Raw genomic sequence first — 19088 nt, forward strand, 5'->3', positions numbered from 1 at the left:
AAATTGTAGTTATTTATTTAATTATTTTTAATTTTGAAAGTTATGGATTTATTTTTAAATTCGGAAGAATATTATAATATAATTTTATAATATAATCGTATAATATAATTTTAAAACCAAATATAATTTTAATATCAAACTTTTTATGGATTTGCACGAGAAAGAAATTTTATCTATTGATTTTAATTTTTAGTTTACTTTTGTTTATTTAAATTACCATTGATTTAAAATTGTTTTACTTTATAGAAACGCGTTTTAAAAGCACAAACATAAACAAAGCAAACACGGGATTTCAGAAAGCTTTGTGATCTTTGAGCTAGTAAAAAATAATTGAATGTGCAGTATAAGTTGAAGCAGAACAGTCTACAGTTTTATTTGTAACAATGGCTAATGCTGAAGTTATGCAAGAAAACCATTTTCCGAACATTTCTGCCTAACGGAATAATTAAAATTTGTAAACGAATTTTAGTATCAGCGGCTAAATTAATACCTTCGAGTTTTCAAGAATTAAAATAGTAATTATAATAGTTTTCAGTAGCACAAATAGTTCTGAAGTTCTTAGAGATTTGACTGGGCATTGTTTGACAAGGTCGGGCATAAACATAATTTTAGTAAAAAATATACTAGGTAAAAATGTATTTAGTAAAAAATGTATTAAGACAAAAATTGTATTATTAGTGAGTTCAAAAAGAAAATTGAAAAACGTAATAACAAAATCCAATATTTTTTTATTTAAAATGTATTAAACAAATGCATAAAACTCGAAAATGAATGAAAATAACTTGCTAATTAATATTTTTATTCATTTTGCAAAAATAATTGCATTTCGAAAGCATTTTTTTTTTTAGAAAGCTTACCGAGTTTTAGAAAAAAGTAACGATTTCATTCGACATTTCCGATACAAATACTTGTACTTTTTCCCTAAAAAAGTAACGAAAGTACAAGTAAAAGTACTAAATTTAAAAAGTAACGAAGTGCAAGTAAAAGTACTAAATTTAAAAAGTAACGAAGTACAAGTAAAAGTACGTACTTTTTACTTGTACCGGCGGTACAAGTAACGAAAGTAAAAGTACTGCCATATATGGCATATATGGCAACGTTACTTTTAAAAAGTAACGAGTAAAAGTACAAGTATTTTTAAAAAAAGTAACGAGTAAAAGGTAAAAAGTTCTTATTTTAAAAAGTAACGAGTAAAAAGTACAAGTAAAAGTACAAGTACTGAACAAAAAAAGTAACGACTTAAAAGTACATTTCTAGGAAATCGAAAATTCAAAGTAACCTAAACTTTCATTGAATAATATTCTTGTGTTCTTTAATGTTTTTGCGAAATTGTTGTTATTTATTTAATTATTTTTGATTTTGAAAGTTATGGATATTAATTTATTTTTAAAATCGGAAAAATATTATAATATAATTTTATAATACAATCGTATAATATAATTTTAAAATCAAATATAATTTTAATATCAAACTTTTCATGGATTTGCACGAAAAAGAAATTTTATCTATTGATTTTAATTTTTAGTTTATTATTTTTATTTATTTAAATTACCATTGATTTAAAATTGTTTTACTCTTTAGAAACGCGTTTTAAAAGCACAAACGTAAACAAAGCAAACACGGGGTTTCAGTTAGCTTTGTGACCTTTCAGCTAGTAAAAAATAATTGAATGTGCAGTATAAGTTGAAACAGAAGGTATTTAAACACGAAGTTGGCTGTTAATGCATATATATTGCACATTAATTTTATAAATTAAAAAAAAAACATAAATATTATTTTTAAATATTTTTTTTTTAAAGCTTACCGAATTTACCGAGTTTTAGAAAAAAGTAACGATTTCATTCGATATTTTCGTTACAAATACTTGTACTTTTTCCCTAAAAAAGTAACGAAGTACAAGTAAAAGTACTAAATTTAAAAAGTAACGAAGTGCAAGTAAAAGTACTAAATTTAAAAAGTAACGAAGTACAAGTAAAAGTACGTACTTTTTACTTGTATCGACGGTACAAGTAACGAAAGTAAAAGTACTGCCATATATGGCATATATGGCAACGTTACTTTTAAAAAGTAACGAGTAAAAGTACAAGTATTTTTAAAAAAAGTAACGAGTAAAAGGTAAAAAGTTCTTATTTTAAAAAGTAACGAGTAAAAAGTACAAGTAAAAGTACAAGTACTGAACAAAAAAAGTAACGACTTAAAAGTACATTTCTAGGAAATCGAAAATTCAAAGTAACCTAAACTTTCATTGAATAATATTCTTGTGTTCTTTAATGTTTTTGCGAAATTGTTGTTATTTATTTAATTATTTTTAATTTTGAAAGTTATGGATATTAATTTATTTTTAAAATCGGAAAAATATTATAATATAATTTTATAATACAATCGTATAATATAATTTTAAAATCAAATATAATTTTAATATCAAACTTTTCATGGATTTGCACGAAAAAGAAATTTTATCTATTGATTTTAATTTTTAGTTTATTATTTTTATTTATTTAAATTACCATTGATTTAAAATTGTTTTACTCTTTAGAAACGCGTTTTAAAAGCACAAACGTAAACAAAGCAAACACGGGGTTTCAGTTAGCTTTGTGACCTTTCAGCTAGTAAAAAATAATTGAATGTGCAGTATAAGTTGAAACAGAAGGTATTTAAACACGAAATTGGCTGTTAATGCATATATATTGCACATTAATTTTATAAATTAAAAAAAAAACATAAATATTATTTTTAAAAATTTTTTTTTTAAAGCTTACCGAATTTACCGAGTTTTAGAAAAAAGTAACGATTTCATTCGATATTTTCGTTACAAATACTTGTACTTTTTCCCTAAAAAAGTAGCGAAAGTACAAGTAAAAGTACTAAATTTAAAAAGTAACGAAGTGCAAGTAAAAGTACTAAATTTAAAAAGTAACGAAGTACAAGTAAAAGTGCGTACTTTTTACTTGTACCGGCGGTACAAGTAACGAAAGTAAAAGTACTGCCATATATGCTACTGTCACTGAACAGACCATAGAGTTGAAATACTGTATGGAACAGACCAGCTCCTTTTATTTACTCATGATGTCCATCTGACTGCAAGTAAGAGAACGCGGTCTCTTTCATCTTTCGTATTCCAGGTGTCTTTCTTTTCTAGAAAACAGCATCGGAGTAAAACTAACCTCTGGACAATAGGAATGGTTATTTTCTTAAAGATAAATGGACTTTCATTGTTGTTGGTGCAACAGATAAGACACACTATTCAAAATTCTTTCCAGAAACAGCAAAAATGAAAAGGTCACAGGGGGAAGAAAATTCAATGATAGTTAACAACATATATTTCTTTTTATCTGTAACAAGGATTGCTTATTTGCTTCATTTTTAATTTTAAAATTTTTTTTCAGAAAAAGAAAAAAAATATTTAAAGGATAAAAAAATTAAAATGTTAGCCTAAAATTTCGGTGCATAATTGAAAAATTTATTTTTAGAGCGACGCATAAACGAAGGATATTTATCATTATTTCCCTACCTGATGTACTGGGACCAATAAAAATCGTCGTATAAATGAAAAAGGCACATAAAAGAGGTGGTGCATAAATGAGAGGTCACTGTAGTTTGTTTCTTAGAGTTTAAGAATTCTACTCAATCGGATTTGCCTGAAAGTTTAACTCCAAACAGCTTGGAATTGGAAAAACTGCAAAGGCTTTCGAATGACTTTTCAAAGATTTTGGATCAAACTATTACCTCAGATGTCACGTTAGATGTTAGATGAATTGGATTTTAAATTCTTACGACATACTAACACTATTTTCGATTTTTCGGTGTCTAAAACCTTAAAATAAGTAGTTTTAATTCTTCTTGTGATTATAGAACCTTTCATAAATGCGATACACAAAAAGGATACTTTAGGATGTGCTTACATCTCTTATCGTAGAAATAATCATTATCTAAAAAAGTTTGCATTTCACCTTTGTGATGAAATATTCCGCAATTATGGGGACTCTATTGTAGATTAGATGTCGTTGAAGGGAACACTTTTAAAATGATTATTTTTTCCTCTCAAAACTAAACTCAACACTCATCATGTCTGGCGTCTTTTAGAGAATAACTTATTTTAAAAATGTATCCAGGATTTTGATCAATATTGAATTGCGATTTAAAAAAGATGATATTGATAGTTGTTTTGAGAGTGAAAACTTTTCTGTCACGGTTGAAAAAGAAAGCAACTGTCTGAAATTATTCAATAATTTGGGTGATTTCATGCTAGTTTGTAAAGTAGAATCAACTGACCTATTTACAGGTTCTACGTGTCTTATATTCGATGGGAATAACAGATGCCTTGATTGTTTTGTTAGATCTGCCATCGAAGGTAAAATTTTTAGGTTATTTCCTAATCCAAAGGATTTCTTACCTCAGCAATTTCCTATCAAAATAATTTGTTTCTTAGAGTTTAAGAATTCTACTCCATCGGATTTGCCTGAAAGTTTAACTCCAAACAGCTTGGAATTGGAAAAAGTACAAAGGCTTTCGAATGACTTTTCAAAGATTTTGGATCAAACTATTACCTCAGATTTCACGTTAGATGTTAGTGGTGTAAAGATCAAATCGCACAGAAACATTCTGCAAGCAAGATCACCAGTATTTGACAGAATGTTCAATCATGATACAAGCGAATCTGCAAGCAATATCATAGTTATCCCGGATATACGAGCTGAAATAATGAACGATCTCTTGCTGTATCTCTACTCTGGAGTGACGAAAACTCATGACTTTGACGACGCTTGCGACCTCTATTATGCTGCTGACAAATATGAAGTTTTGTCACTCCGCGATGCTTGTAAAAGGGATTTGCTGGTACATCTGAAAGTAGATAATGCGTGCCAGATGTTGAGTTTGGCCAATCGACATGGTAATGAGACATTTAAAGAAAATATACTGAAATTCATAAAGGAAAATTTTAAAGCTGTTATCAAACTGGAATCATTTGAAGAACTTTCAGCCAACGATCCAAAATTGTCGGTGTTAGTGACGCGCTATTGTATGAACTAGAAAACCCAGGGATCAAACGGATAAAATTAGTGACTCTATACGTAAGCAAAATTGCAATAAGAATATCCTATCGTAAAAATTAGTAACTACACGTAAGTAAAATTGCTATAAGCATATTCTTTTGTAAAAATTAGTGACTCTATAGGTAAGCAAAATTGCTATAAGCATATTTTTTTGTTATCTTTGGAACAATATACTGGATGAATTAAATATTAATGGATGTAATTGTAATAAATGCTGTTGTCAAAGGATATGTATACTATTATTTATCTCATAAGCCAATAACGTTCTTACAATAATTTCTATTTAAATAAGTTTCAAAAAGTAGAAAGCAAGTATAACATTAAATATTACTTCGTAGATAATTTAGTCTTTTATATCAGTCTAACAAACACATATGTATGATATTTACACATAATGTAACGTGTGATATAATTTATTAGTTATCCCTAACACCCACATCATACACAAATAAATCTTTAGTTTATTTATATGTTGTATATGAGCTTTTATATTTATTTATGTGCTTTATATGAGACATAAATTTGAATTAAAGCTATAAATTCCAGAATCAAAAAATAAATAAATAAATAAATAATAATAATAAGCCTGGCATAGCATGCTTATTATTTAAGTAGAACTTACTACTTTAAGTAGAAAAAAATCATACATTTATGATTATTTTAGGTAAAAAAAAATTTTTGCTTCTCTGAATTAAATTCTAAAGAAAAAAAACTGAGCAATCAGTTTTAATATTTTCGGTTGAAAAAAATACCTTGGTGACAATTTTCAACATCCAAATGTTATTTGTTCGATCCGTAAACAAATTATGCAACCGTAGGCAAACAAAACAAGCGTAATCACAGAGCATCGCTTGAAGCATATTTATAGCTGACAAATTGTAAAGTAGTTGAGAAAAAGTTTTCTAAATATCTATACTTTAATGTATAAATGTTGGTTTTAAAAATTTTGCACCCCTCCTCCCTCCCTTTGCAATATGTCTGGCTTAAATGTTCCTGCTTTTCCGAACCAAATTATGTTCTCAGATTTCGTAAAAAACTGAAATTCACCACTCTGGACTTCAGATCGCTAATTTAGCACTATTTATCCACTTGGTTGAAAATTATCAAAATCACTGACTCATTCACAGATTTTACAAATTTTTATGAGCCTAGGTCATGCAGCATTGGAGTTTGTAAATATTAAAAAAAAAATTATGATAAAAATAGACAGCAAACGCTTTTTATTTTCACAGTACTATGGCTTTTTTCCATATTGACTCCATTAGATAAGCTAAACATGACCTAACAGTCATAAGTAACAGTTGCAAACTAACAACAGTTATAAAAATAACATGTTATTCGCAGAAAAGACGGAGCCTTCGTATTTCGACGCAGTCTTCGAAAAAAAGCCTTAAACTAAAACTACCATGATTTACATTACAAATTATTCATATTTAAAGCGAAAACATTCTTTGCCTCAACTTTCAAAAGTAAACTGAAAGAAATATGCTAGAAAAAGTTGCTAAATTTAATTTCTTTTTATAGATATATGCTAGAAATTACTGTAAGAAATATGCTAGAAAAAGGTACTAAATTTTAATTTTTTTTATAGATTTCTTGTTATTCATTAGTCATTTCTTTTTACTGTTTTGGCCATTCACGGCATCTCTACAACCAATATACTATTTACAGTTTTGCTTTACGCCTTTAGACATCAAGTGCTATTATATTAGAAAATAATGCATTTTTTCAAATGTGCAGTCTCATGATAGTGTTTAGAAGGAAAAAAACTTAGTCATTGTTCGTAGATGCGTAGCCTTTGTTGAAATACAGCATAAATTTGATAATGTAAAAGGATTTTTTTTTTATTTTCTGTCTTTGTATATAACACTTGCGACACCCGCTAGTGTTGATGACTCCATATTCCTATTAGGGTTGATGTTTTTTTTTTTTTTTTTTTTTTTTTCTGCTTTTATTCTATTTCAAAGCTTGCGCTGTTTTTTCATTTTATCCGTGCTATTTTGACTGCTATATTGCTATTTTGCCATTAGGACTCGTGATTAAAAATTATACATTAAAAATTTTCAATCTTTTGACACTTGTGGCAACAGTTCTAACGATGGAGTAACAAGGTAAATTTAACGAAATTTTTTGTAAATCCTCAACTTTGTACAGCGATTCCTAAAATTTATAACAAATATATACGATGGTAAGTGTTTTTATCCTTTTTTTATATATATTTTTTTAATTTCTTTACTTATTTTTTATTTTATTTATTTATTTATTTTTCTTTTATTCTTTTTATAAGCATGCGTTGTCTTTTCATTTTATCCATGCTATTTTGAATCACCCTAATTTGCAAAATTAGGACACGTGTTTAAAAATTTAGCATAAAAAATTGCCAATCTTTTGACACTTGTGGCAACAGTTCTAACGCTGAAGTAATAAGATAATTTTAATTAAATTTTCAGTAAATCCTCAACTTAGTACAGTGATTCCTAATATTTATAGCAAATTGAAATATATATGATTTTAAGTGTTTTTTTTTTATCTTTACCTTTGCATTTATTTATTTATTTGAGATTCGTGTTTACTGAGTTGAGTGATGCCATTTAAGTAAAAAAACAAGTTTATTAGAATGTAGATTAATATACAAATTGGAATATAAATACATACAAAAATAAGACAGAAATAACCTCAAAAATAATAAATTTAATTATTGCTAAACGAAAATATATCCTATTTTTTTAAAAAGAAATATTTGAATTGGATTTAAAATTTTTACTACTTACCCAAGTAGCACAGAAACATCGATCTATACCGTGGCTGTTCCTATCAATATTTTGAAAGCGGAGGAATATAGATACTGTGAGCAAGTTATTGAATGAATTCCGCCAATGAAACTTTAAAAGTATTTTTCTTAAAACACTCTATATTAAATATATTTTAGTTTCAAAGTTCAAAATATTTGTTAGAAAGATAAAAATGAGTAAAATTTCTTTATACTTGCTCACATTAGTGAAAGTAAAAAATAGAATTCCGTGAGAACGATATTGAACGGGATTGGAAGGTGAAGCGAACTTAATATTGTTATCAACAAAGTTAATCGATATGAACGCTTGTCACGTGATCTTCAGCTCTGACGTCACGCTTTACGATTTGTATGTGTTAAGCGTGTTATATCTTCTACTAAAAACATAATATTGTCGTCAAAAGTCACCTTACCGATTTAATTTAGGTAAGCAAAGTTTATTCATCTTCTATTTACTTGTATAAACTCTATTAATATTATGTCAGATCTTCATTTCTAATTGCAATGTTTAACTTTTATACTTAGGTTAAGCCTACATTACCAAAAGAACATTCCATTATAAAAGATCATATGTAGCTGGTTTTGAATTATAATTAAGTTAGTAGTTTTTAACTTTTCACTAATTTTAAATATTATGAACGGAATAATTTCTAATTAATGACGTAAATTCATTGTCAAAGTTGTTTGTTCAGAACCGTTTACTTGTTGGCTGGGATGTTAAATGTTATGGTTCACTAGATTCTTAAATAATTTTTTATAAGATGAAATGTTTCTAATGTAATTTATTGTGTGAACAAGGTTCATAGCATTGTAGTTATGAGTGTATAAATACTTTTCATAAAAATTAAGTCTGTCAACGTTAATTCTGTGTGCTTATTAACAGTTAATTCGTTTTAAAACATTCAAAATTGTGCTCAAAATGATATAAGTATACATAATTTATCAAAATATTTATGTAAGTGAATTGTAGTAAAAGGTTATATAGATTTTAAAACTATGTCTAAAAGTAAAATAAGCAATATGAAAATATTAAACAATTTTAAAAAAAGAAATTAGTTAAGCTTTTCAATTTCTGAAAAAAATGATATTCTATTTACCTAAATTTAATCCAGTCTTGTAATATAATTCTCTAAATAAAAGTTCTTAATATAGAAGATTTAGTTTATGGTACAAGAATGATTTTAATTCATTACTACTACAATTTTTTTTTTTAAATGTGTTGGATATCAAGTAAGGTATGTGTTATGTATAAAGTATGATATGTGTTTCTTATATAACAAGAGTATACTAAAGGAAAATTAAACTAGACACTAAAGGTTCAAAATCAAAGAAATTTTTATGGTTATTAAAACTTTTTTAAAGAATTTTTTGTTTGCTGAAAATAATAATAAAAATTTGTAGATAAAAAAGGGAAATTTAAATGTCAAAAATAATATCAAAATGTGTTAATATACAAAATATTAAAGCTATTCACTTTTTTTTTTATCTTTAAAATAACTTTAAAAACTGAAGTATAATTTGGATAAGAGTGCACCAACTAAAACTTATAAGTTTCTAAGATTATGATTAGAAAATATTGGTCAAAGCTTTTCTAATTAATTATTTTATTGTTTTTCAGGCTTTGAAAAATCCCGGGGGAAATTGGGTGTTTTCATTTAGTGCTCATAAACTTTTAAGTTATACTGTATAAATATTTTTATTTATAAAAAGTGTTCTATAAGCTTAAAAAAAGAAATAAATCTGAAAAGTTATTTTAATTTAATTATATGTATTTAATATTATATGTATTTTTAATTTGTTTTTATAATAATAATAATACACTAAATAAAGTGACGGAGGAATTAATGGTATAAAATATGTTTTACGATACAGCTTCTTATTATACATCTAGCATCTAAACATAATATATTACAAGCTATTTATTTTTGTAGAGAATTGTTAGGAATGCGAGAAAAACATTTTTCCTTATATATTATTCATGTTAATAATATCATATTGTTCAGACGTATTTTATGTTAGAAAAATTTCAATTTTTGTTTTATTAAACTATCCAACGTTAATTAATTTTGCAGGATCTCAGAGAATGAAGGATCCCAATTTTTCACAAAAGAGGTACCTCTCAGAAAAACCAAGACAGACCAGGTATATATATATATATATAACACAACAGGTCTATGTGTGATTCTTATTAAATAAGATTATAACTTAGCGGTGATTCATTCTAAAATATTAATGTGTAGAAATTAATTTTGTAATGTCTAATCTTATACTGATATCTATTAACAATATATATCAAGTAGAAATGTTATATTTTGATGTGATAATTTGTTACTGTTTTATCTTATTCTTAATGCCTTCATGTAAATGATTAGAATTTATTTAGAAAATGAGTGCACTTGTTTATTTATACCACTATCAGTAATTTAATGAATAAATGTCAGACAGTTCTTTCATTGTGTTGCAATTTCACCAACATAGGTGTATAATTTGCTCTACTCAGCTTTTTAGCTATTAAATAAATTATGACATCAGACTATTTTGTATTCTTGTCACTGAACAGAGCAATTGCAAGATGAGAAAACTAATATAAATTTAGGAGCCTCGAGTAACATTTTGTATTTTTAATATTTTTTCCTCATTTATTTTTCATGAAAAATTTGCTTGTTATAATATTTAAAAAAATGTATTTAGTTTATGTATTAGTAAATGTATATAGTTTTTATTTTTTGTTAATTAACTTGGTGTTTTTATAAAATACCTAATCTTATTATTAGCATTAAGAACACATTTATAAAACTGCACATACTTAATCTCTTGTATTTGTTATTTTAGTGACTAAGATGTGTAACTGTGTGTTAAAAAATCAAGAGGAGATTAAAAAGTTAAGAAAGGAAATTAAAGAAATGAAGGCTCATCAAATTCAGCTCTCTGAAAAAGAGAAAGATAATTCAACATCTGTTTTTTTAGAATTACCAAGAGGTATTGAGTTCCCGCTTTCTTCGGATGGTGATCTTAATCAATTAGAGGAAAAGTTGAAAGAAGATGTAAGTGAACTTATTGTAATTATTTTTATGATTGAGTTATTCAATGGTATTATAATCATTCCCTAATTTTTTTTCTCCATAGAAAGCATTTTATTAAAAATGGAGCTATAATTATTATGATCAAAAAAATTACAATTGCTCATTGGATCCTTTAGTATAGGAACCTTTGCTCTAAAGTATAGGCCAGTGAATCTTAACCTTTTCAAACCTTGCTGTCTCCTTAAAAAGCAAAAAAGAATTTCACCATCTTATTTGTTCTGCAAAGTGTAAATAATAATTAAGGTGGGCTAGCTAATATAAATATGTTAATACTCTTATAGATTAAATTTTAACATAATTTATATTGTCTTGTAGCTGTTTGAATAAATTAACAAACTTATGTTTTCAGATTCAGTGTTTTGACTCCATATGCCGGCATTGTGACTGAGGTGAAAAGAAAGTCCTCATTTGAAAGTGTGCCTGCCATCACTAATGTCATTTGGGTAAAATTGTTTATTAAAATATTATTTATTTTTATTAATATATATATGTGATATTTTTTTCTTTCTAGTTTTTAAATGCTTTAAGAAAAAAAAATTTAAGTTTTCATCTGAATAACAATTCCAATTGCAAATAATAAATCAAAATATTTAGAATTCCTCTCTTTTTGTGTTAAATTTTACAAACATTAATTTGCAGTTAATCCTTAACATTTCTAAGTTTATTCAGGATTTTTCGTGTATATTCACAATTTTTTAATATGTATTAATCTATATCATCAGTCGATTTTTATCTTTGCCAGCTGTAGTTAAAGGCATCATTATAATTTAATTTAAAAATAATGCTAGGAAGAGATTCTCTCTATTTGAAAAATACAAAATAAAAATTTGTGCCCTTGTAAAGGAAACCAAATATTGCAAAAAAGTTTCAGAAATCCAAACCAAAAAAGTGAGCGGGAGAGAGAGAGGCTTGAAAAACTTAATTTTCAAAGTCTGACACAGTTGTACGTCAATAGTTTTTGGATCACATAAAAAAGTAATTTTGTAGAAGGAAAAAAACAACTATTACATTAAAGAATTGAATGCATTTGGAAGTGCAGTGTATTTATAATAAGTTTAAGCTTTTGTTTAATTATACTTCTAAGTATATGCAATCATAAGTAATCAATATCAGATCTAAATTTTAAAAATAAATCTTATTTTCAACTTCAATACTTTTTGTATATTCACATTAGTATAAGTGAATGTTCTTTAATACACAGAAGTAAAATTGAATATTAAGAAATACAATAAAACTGAATCAATAGGCTTTTTATTATAGTATTTTTTGTTGTTAAAGAATTTATTATTTAATCAAATATACAGCATTGCTGCTTGAATATTGACAGTTTTACAAAACAGTGTCTAATGCAGCATGCCCTTTTTTTATCTGTGTGTCGATTCTCTAAGCCAGTGATTCTCAACTGCAGTGTCGTGGCATTTTTTTGTGCTGCCAAATTCTTAAAATGTGCTTGAAATGTTCATAAAAAGTATATATATATATACTTTTTATAATTTTTCTACGCTTTAACCATTAGAACATCTTTGTCGGCGATTGCCTTGTCTCTGACAATCTTAAAATAAGATGGAATAATTAAATTGTCTTTGACACGCAGTCTTAAAAAAATGTTGAAATAAGTAGGGAATTTAATGACTATTAAAATAATTTATTAACAAAGGAAAACAAGCTAAATATTAACTTACAAATGGAAACATAAGTTAATCATTAAAGTAAGCTATGCAATATAAACAAATTAACAAAGGATAACTTAAAAAAACCAAATATATAAAAAAAAACAAATTAGGAAAAGATAACTAACAAAAAATAAGCTAAAAATTAATTAGCAAAAAAAACTAGTTAACAAGAAATCACAAAAAATAACAGTTAATAACTATAGAAAACAAGCTAACAATTAATAACTAGCAAAAAGAAGGGGGGGAAATAACTGTTACTTACTAATAAAAAATCAGTCGAAAGAAATAATTAATCCCTTAATAAACGTGCTTTTGTAGTACATATTATTATCACAGACTATTTAACACAGTGTACTATAGGTAAGTAAACAATTTTTAATAAAATTTTTTTTCATTGTGTGCCATCAAATTCCTAAATCGTTAAAAGTGTGCCGCAACAAAATAAAAAGGTTGAGATACATTGCTCTAAGCCCTTCATTCAGTTTAGTTCTCTAAGTTTCGTTATATACTCATTAATAAATTGTGTTTTGTTAGTTAGTCTTTCAGTTTTTATTTTTTAAATGTTATTAATATTACTCAATGTTTTACTTCCAGCTACAGTTCGCAAACGTTTTGAGGCCAAGAGCTTGTGGAAAAATTTGGGAAGGTCTGCTACAGCCACTGATTGGGAAGGACGAAAACCTAAGATAATTGACGTGACCAATTCTTTGGATTTGAAGACCCAAGAATGAGCCAATTTGTTTTACTAAATTTTTAATGTTTATTCAAATAAAATATTCATAGCTACTTTTTGTTTTATTCCTTTGCATTCACACCTAAAATTAATACTTTTTGAGTTATTAGTGCTGTTGTGCAATATATTAAATTACTAATTTTCAGTGATTGAATCCTGTCTGAAGATCAAATGTGTATTGCTAATGCTAAAAAATAAGAAAACTAATTTACATGCGTAGAAAATGTGGTTATTTTAAAACAAGCAAATAGTCTTTGATTTTGATTTATAAATCATAGTTGAGCTTAAAATAATTATCATGCCTTACATTAATATTCACTTCTTATATTCCATCTATTTTACACTTAATTTTTAAATTAATTACTGAGCAAATCCTAATTTTATATATATATATATCAGGAAACTGATTAAAAATATTTTTGAGTGCTTATTTTTTGTTGAAAAATTGGAGTACAATTAGCGAAATAAGATCTGAAGTGCAAAACCTTATAAAATAATTAACACAAATTTACCTCTATCCTACAAAACCCAGTGAAAATTTTTTCTTGAATAACGTATCGAAATTATCGATCGGTGTTCTGCCGCATCTTTAAATGCTTATTAATATTTGTTGTACGAATAACGTGATGAAAATATTCATCGACGTTCTACTGTATCTGTAAACGCCGTGGAATATGGTATTTTCAATCTCGACATTCTACGGCGTTATTGAGATATCGATCTATATCAAATTTCACAATGTCGTACAATATAAAAAAAATCTGACGTTTTTACATAGATCGATGTTTCGGAACAATATCGATCGAAGTCGTAAGCGAAGTTTTTTCGAGATCATTCGATATTGAGTGCTACTTGGGTAGTACAGTGCTTTCCAAACTTTTCGTACCTGCGTCCCCCTCTTTGGAAAAAAAATTTGTTGTGCCCCCCTTAATTTTTCTAACAATCCAATTTCATAAACACTCATCTGATATTGTAATTTATTTAATGGGCTACAAAATAATATACAATATTATGTATAAAAATACATAAAAAATAATTATCTATTTTAAGAAATAATAACATAATGTAATAAAAACAAATCTTACAAAAGTACAAAAAATAGAATTCAACATTAATACAACATTATAAAAATTTAATGTGAAGGGTGAGCTTGTTTTTCAGCACAAATTTTGTCAAACCGTGGTATCATTGAAGATATCGCGGTTCTCAGTTCCTTTTCAATCTTTAAGCAAGATCGATACTTTGTCTTTAAGACAGCTACTGCAGAAAACCCAGTTTCACATAAGTAAGATGTTACAAAGGGCAATAAAATTTCTAAAGCTTTACTTGTTAAAGTAGGAAACTCGTCCTTTACTCGTAACCAAAACGTGACAATATTATTTTCGTGTTGAAACATCTGCTTTAATGTGCTGTCACTAGATACGTCAATTATCATTTCCTGCTCTGCTGTCGTAAGGCCAAAATCATCATATTTTTCTATCACAAACGGGTTTCTAATCCATTCATATTTGGACATGTCAAGATCTTTAAAGTAAAACGAGAATTGCTCCCTTAAACTGGTCAAGTGTTTATTAATAAGAACTTTACTTTCTTCTATTTCATCTGCAAGACAGGTAATTTTAAAAGTGGGAAACATGTCAAAGTTATTATTTTTCTAACTTATTATCCACAGTTCCAATTTTCTCATAAATGCAGTAACCTTGTCTTTCTGGACAAAAGCATGAATTTGAGGCCCTTGCATTAATTTATATAAAGTACTGAGTCTTTGAAAAATATCCACTAAATACGCAAGTTTTACAAGGAATTTCGTGTCATAAAACAAGTTTGCTTCATCTCTATTATTATCAGTAAGGAATATGGCGATCTCTTCTTTTAGCTCAAACACCCTTTGAAGTACTTTGGAACGAGAAAGCCAACGTGCCTCACAATAATATAGAAGTGATGTATATTCTGAACCCATGTCATTACACAATTTTGCGAAAAGCCTTCCTCTTAATGGGCTATTTTTGATAAAATTTACAACTCTTAAAATAACTTGAAATACTGTTAGTAAATCTTCACCCATATCTCTTGAAACAAGTGATTGTCTATGAATCATGCAATGCGTCCAACTTGCCCGAGGAGCCACCTTTCGAACTATAGTGCCTGTAGACCAGCGTTTTTTCCTGCCATAGATGGAGCTCCATCTGTGCATAGTCCAACACAGTTCTCCCACAGAATGTTATATTCATTGAAAAATTTATCAATCATATTAAAAACTTCACTTGCTGTAGTATTGCCTTCAATAGGTTTACAGAATAACATGTCTTCTCTAACATCAGTTTCCACAACATATCTTACATATGTAATCAAGTGTGCATCCTTAAGAACATCTGTAGCCTCATCTACTTGCAACGCGAAAGAAGAGAGTTTTACTTTTTCTATTAATTGATCGCAAAGATCTTCAGATATATCGGATATTCGTCTTCCCACCGTATTATCTGCAAGTGGAATGATTTTAAGTTGATCAGCATATGATTCACCTAGCATCGTAGCTACCATGTCAATAACTGCAGGTAGCACTAAAGTTTCTCCTATTACATGGGGTTTTTTGCATTTAGCAATTCTATAAGAAACCTTATAAGACGCAAGCAATGCTTTTTGTGTAACAGACATGGTCTTTGAAAACATTTCTTTTTGTTTATTTAAATTCTCCAATTTTCTTTGGAAAAATTCTATTGTCTTGCCAACGTGATCTGCATGTACGTTTTCGAGATGCCGTTTTAATTTATTTGGTTTCATGCTGTCTGAGGCCAAAGTATTCAGACACAGCAAACACATTGGTCGTTCTTGGACATTAATGACTTTACATGTAAATCCAAATGATAAGTACATTGGATCATATTTTCTACATTTAGGTTTACTATTTTGCGAAGATGTTCCGCTATTTTCGTTACCTCTTCTTTTACCGTCTGCTTCTGCTTCATTCAATTTTCTTTTCAACCCAGTTACGTATTTATCCATCTAAAAGGGTTATTATTTTAAATCAAATAAAAATACTTTATAACAGTTTTGAAATTTACCTCAATATTAATTTAGAAGTGTACCAAAGCGAGTTTGTAGACAATCTGCGTGGAAACGGTCGAGTTTAACCAACGTTTCTTAACGAAATGCCGCGTGTCTGCTCTCGTCTGGGCGCGCGCATCCAGGTGTAGTCGCGTCGTCTGAGTTTGAAAAACCCCGCAGTCGCGCGCAATTGATGATAGTTCCACACCAGATGTAATGAGCGCTAACGTCGTCGAATTAACGACGGCCTTGGCTCATAAGCCTTGTCGGGGCCTGCTGCCTGCTTCTGTTTGCTGAAGTTTGGCGGGAGTAACCCCGAGAATACCCGGGATGATCCGAGTGCTTGTCTAGTGTTTCCTCGCGCTCGTCTCCAAACGGGAAAGCAAGATGTTTTCGTTCCAGCAAGAGTATGGATGGATTTTTTAGCATTTATACCCGAGAAATTCGCGGCGAAGATTACGTATAACCGTTTTTCTGATTAATTTTTTTGACACCTATTCGACTTCTTTGGTTTGTATTCGAAAATGATACTTTGGAATCAGCTGCGTGCCCCCCCCCCCTACAACAGTCTCGCGCCCCCCTAGGGAGGCGCGCCCCACAGTTTGGAACACACTGACTTAGTAACCTTATTTTCGATTTATCGGTGTCCTTAAAATAAGTAAATTTTATTCTTTGTTAATATAGAACACCATTCATAAATGCGATAACACAGAAATGATACTTTAGGATATGATTACATCTTATCGTTGTAAAAATTAATATCTAATAAAAGAGTGAATAGTTAACAGTAAGACTATATCAACTTTTTGATGAAATATTCTGCAAAATGATAATATTATAAAGACACTATTGTTCTTTATAGATTAGATATCGGTGAAGATATCGGTTTTAAAATTATTTTTTTTTTTTCCTCTCAAAACTAAATTTAAAATTCATCATGTCTGGTGTCTTTCAGAGGATAATTCATTTTAAAAGCTCATCCATGAATTTGATCTTTATTGAATTGCGATTTAAGAAAGATGATATAGAAAGAAATGGTGTCTTTGAGAGTGAAAACTTTTCTGTCACGGGTGAAAGTGAAAGCAACCATCTGATATTACTCAATTACTTTGATAATTTTATGCTACGTTGTATAGTAGAATCAATTGACCTATTTATAAATTCTACGTGTCTAATATTCGATGGGAATAACAGCTGCCTTGATTGTAATGTTAGATCTTCCATAAGAGGTAAACTTCTTGATTTATTTCTTAAGCCAAAAGATTTCTTGCCTCAGCAATTTCCTATCAAAATAATTTGTTACTTGGAGTTTAAGAATTCTACCGAATCGGATTTGACCGAAAGTTTAACTCCGAACAACTTGGGATTGGAAAAACTGCAAAAGCTTTCAAATGACTTCTCAAAAATTTTGGATCAAACTATTACCTCAGATGTCACATTAGATGTTAGTGGAGTTGAGATCAAATCGCACAGAAACATTCTGCAAGCAAGATCACCAGTATTTGACAGAATGTTCAATTATGATACTAGCGAATCTGCAAGCAATATCATAGTTATCCCGGATATACGAGCTGAAATAATGAACGATCTCTTGCTGTATCTCTACTCTGGAGCGACGAAAACTCATGATTTTGACGACGCTTGCGACCTCTATTATGCTGCAGATAAATATGAAGTTTTGTCACTCCGCGATGCTTGTAAAAGGGATTTGCTGGTACATCTGAAAGTAGATAATGCGTGCCAGATGTTGAGTTTGGCCAATCGACATGGGGATGAATCATTTAAAGAAAATATTCTGAAATTCATAAAGGAGAACTTTAAAACTGTGGTCAAAATGGAATCATTTGAAGAACTTTCAGCCAACGAGCCAAAATTGGCTCTGTTAGTAACGCGCTATTTTATGAACTAGAAAACCCAGGGATCAAACATATAAAATTAGTGACTCTAAACGTAAGCGAAATTGCTTTAAGAATATTGTTTCGTAAAAAATAGTGACTCTGTACGTAAGTAAAATTGCTATAAGCATATTCTTTTGTTATGTTTGGAACAAAATACTGAATGAATTGACTATTACTGGATGCAATTGTAATAAATGCGACTGTCAAAGGATATGTATACTATTATTTATATATTAATCAAATAATGTTTCTAAAATCATTTCCATTTAAATATGTTTCTAGAAGTAAAAAGCAGGTATAACATTAAACATGTATTATTTTGTAGATAACTTATAGTCTTTTATTTTAGTCTAACAAGCACTTGATTGGACCCTTTTAACTCGAACTTGAGTGAATTTCAATCATTTTTCATTCATATTTAGCATAATTTAAGTGAATATATTTTAATCATATTGGAGTTATTTTCTATTATTATTTATTCTTTTTACTTGAGTGTCATTTAAATCACTTTTGAATTAAATGAATCCTTTTGCTGGCTATTCACCGAATATTTTAATGTCTCTCATAAATAAGATGAAAAGAAAAATATTTTTAGCATGTATAACATAAATAATTTTTTAGCATATATTTCTTTTAAATTTCATCAATGCTTTGTTCGGTAATTAATATGTTCCTTTTTTTTCAAATTTCAAAACTTTACAGTGATAGTTGGGGGAAAAAATTGAAAGCTTTGTAATTTATCGGTATTTAACAATATATGTTGAATATAGTTGCAAGATAATACTCTTTAGAGTTCAAAAGCTTTGTGACA

General features: G+C 28.3%; 4 protein-coding genes across 4 annotated transcripts in view; 2 read left to right on the forward strand and 2 right to left on the reverse strand.

Moving 5' to 3' along the window:
- The window catches only part of LOC139426795 (uncharacterized), a 47899-nt gene that overhangs the window by 23802 nt on the left and 5009 nt on the right, over positions 1-19088 (forward strand). The window lies entirely within an intron of this gene.
- LOC147803378 (protein FAM200A-like) lies at positions 14467-14970 on the reverse strand. The gene has a single exon (XM_087151270.1). The coding sequence runs from the start codon at positions 14968-14970 to the stop codon at positions 14467-14469; it is 504 nt and encodes a 167-aa protein (XP_087007396.1).
- LOC147803379 (protein FAM200A-like) lies at positions 15471-15989 on the reverse strand. Its single transcript, XM_087151271.1, has one exon. The coding sequence runs from the start codon at positions 15987-15989 to the stop codon at positions 15471-15473; it is 519 nt and encodes a 172-aa protein (XP_087007397.1).
- On the forward strand, positions 17317-18288 carry LOC110282055 (uncharacterized). Its single transcript, XM_021144665.4, has one exon. The coding sequence runs from the start codon at positions 17317-17319 to the stop codon at positions 18286-18288; it is 972 nt and encodes a 323-aa protein (XP_021000324.3).

This window comes from Parasteatoda tepidariorum, chromosome 9 (genome assembly GCF_982258835.1).
Source record: "Parasteatoda tepidariorum strain Cologne lab strain chromosome 9, Ptep-v5.0, whole genome shotgun sequence".
NCBI lineage: Eukaryota > Metazoa > Arthropoda > Arachnida > Araneae > Theridiidae > Parasteatoda > Parasteatoda tepidariorum.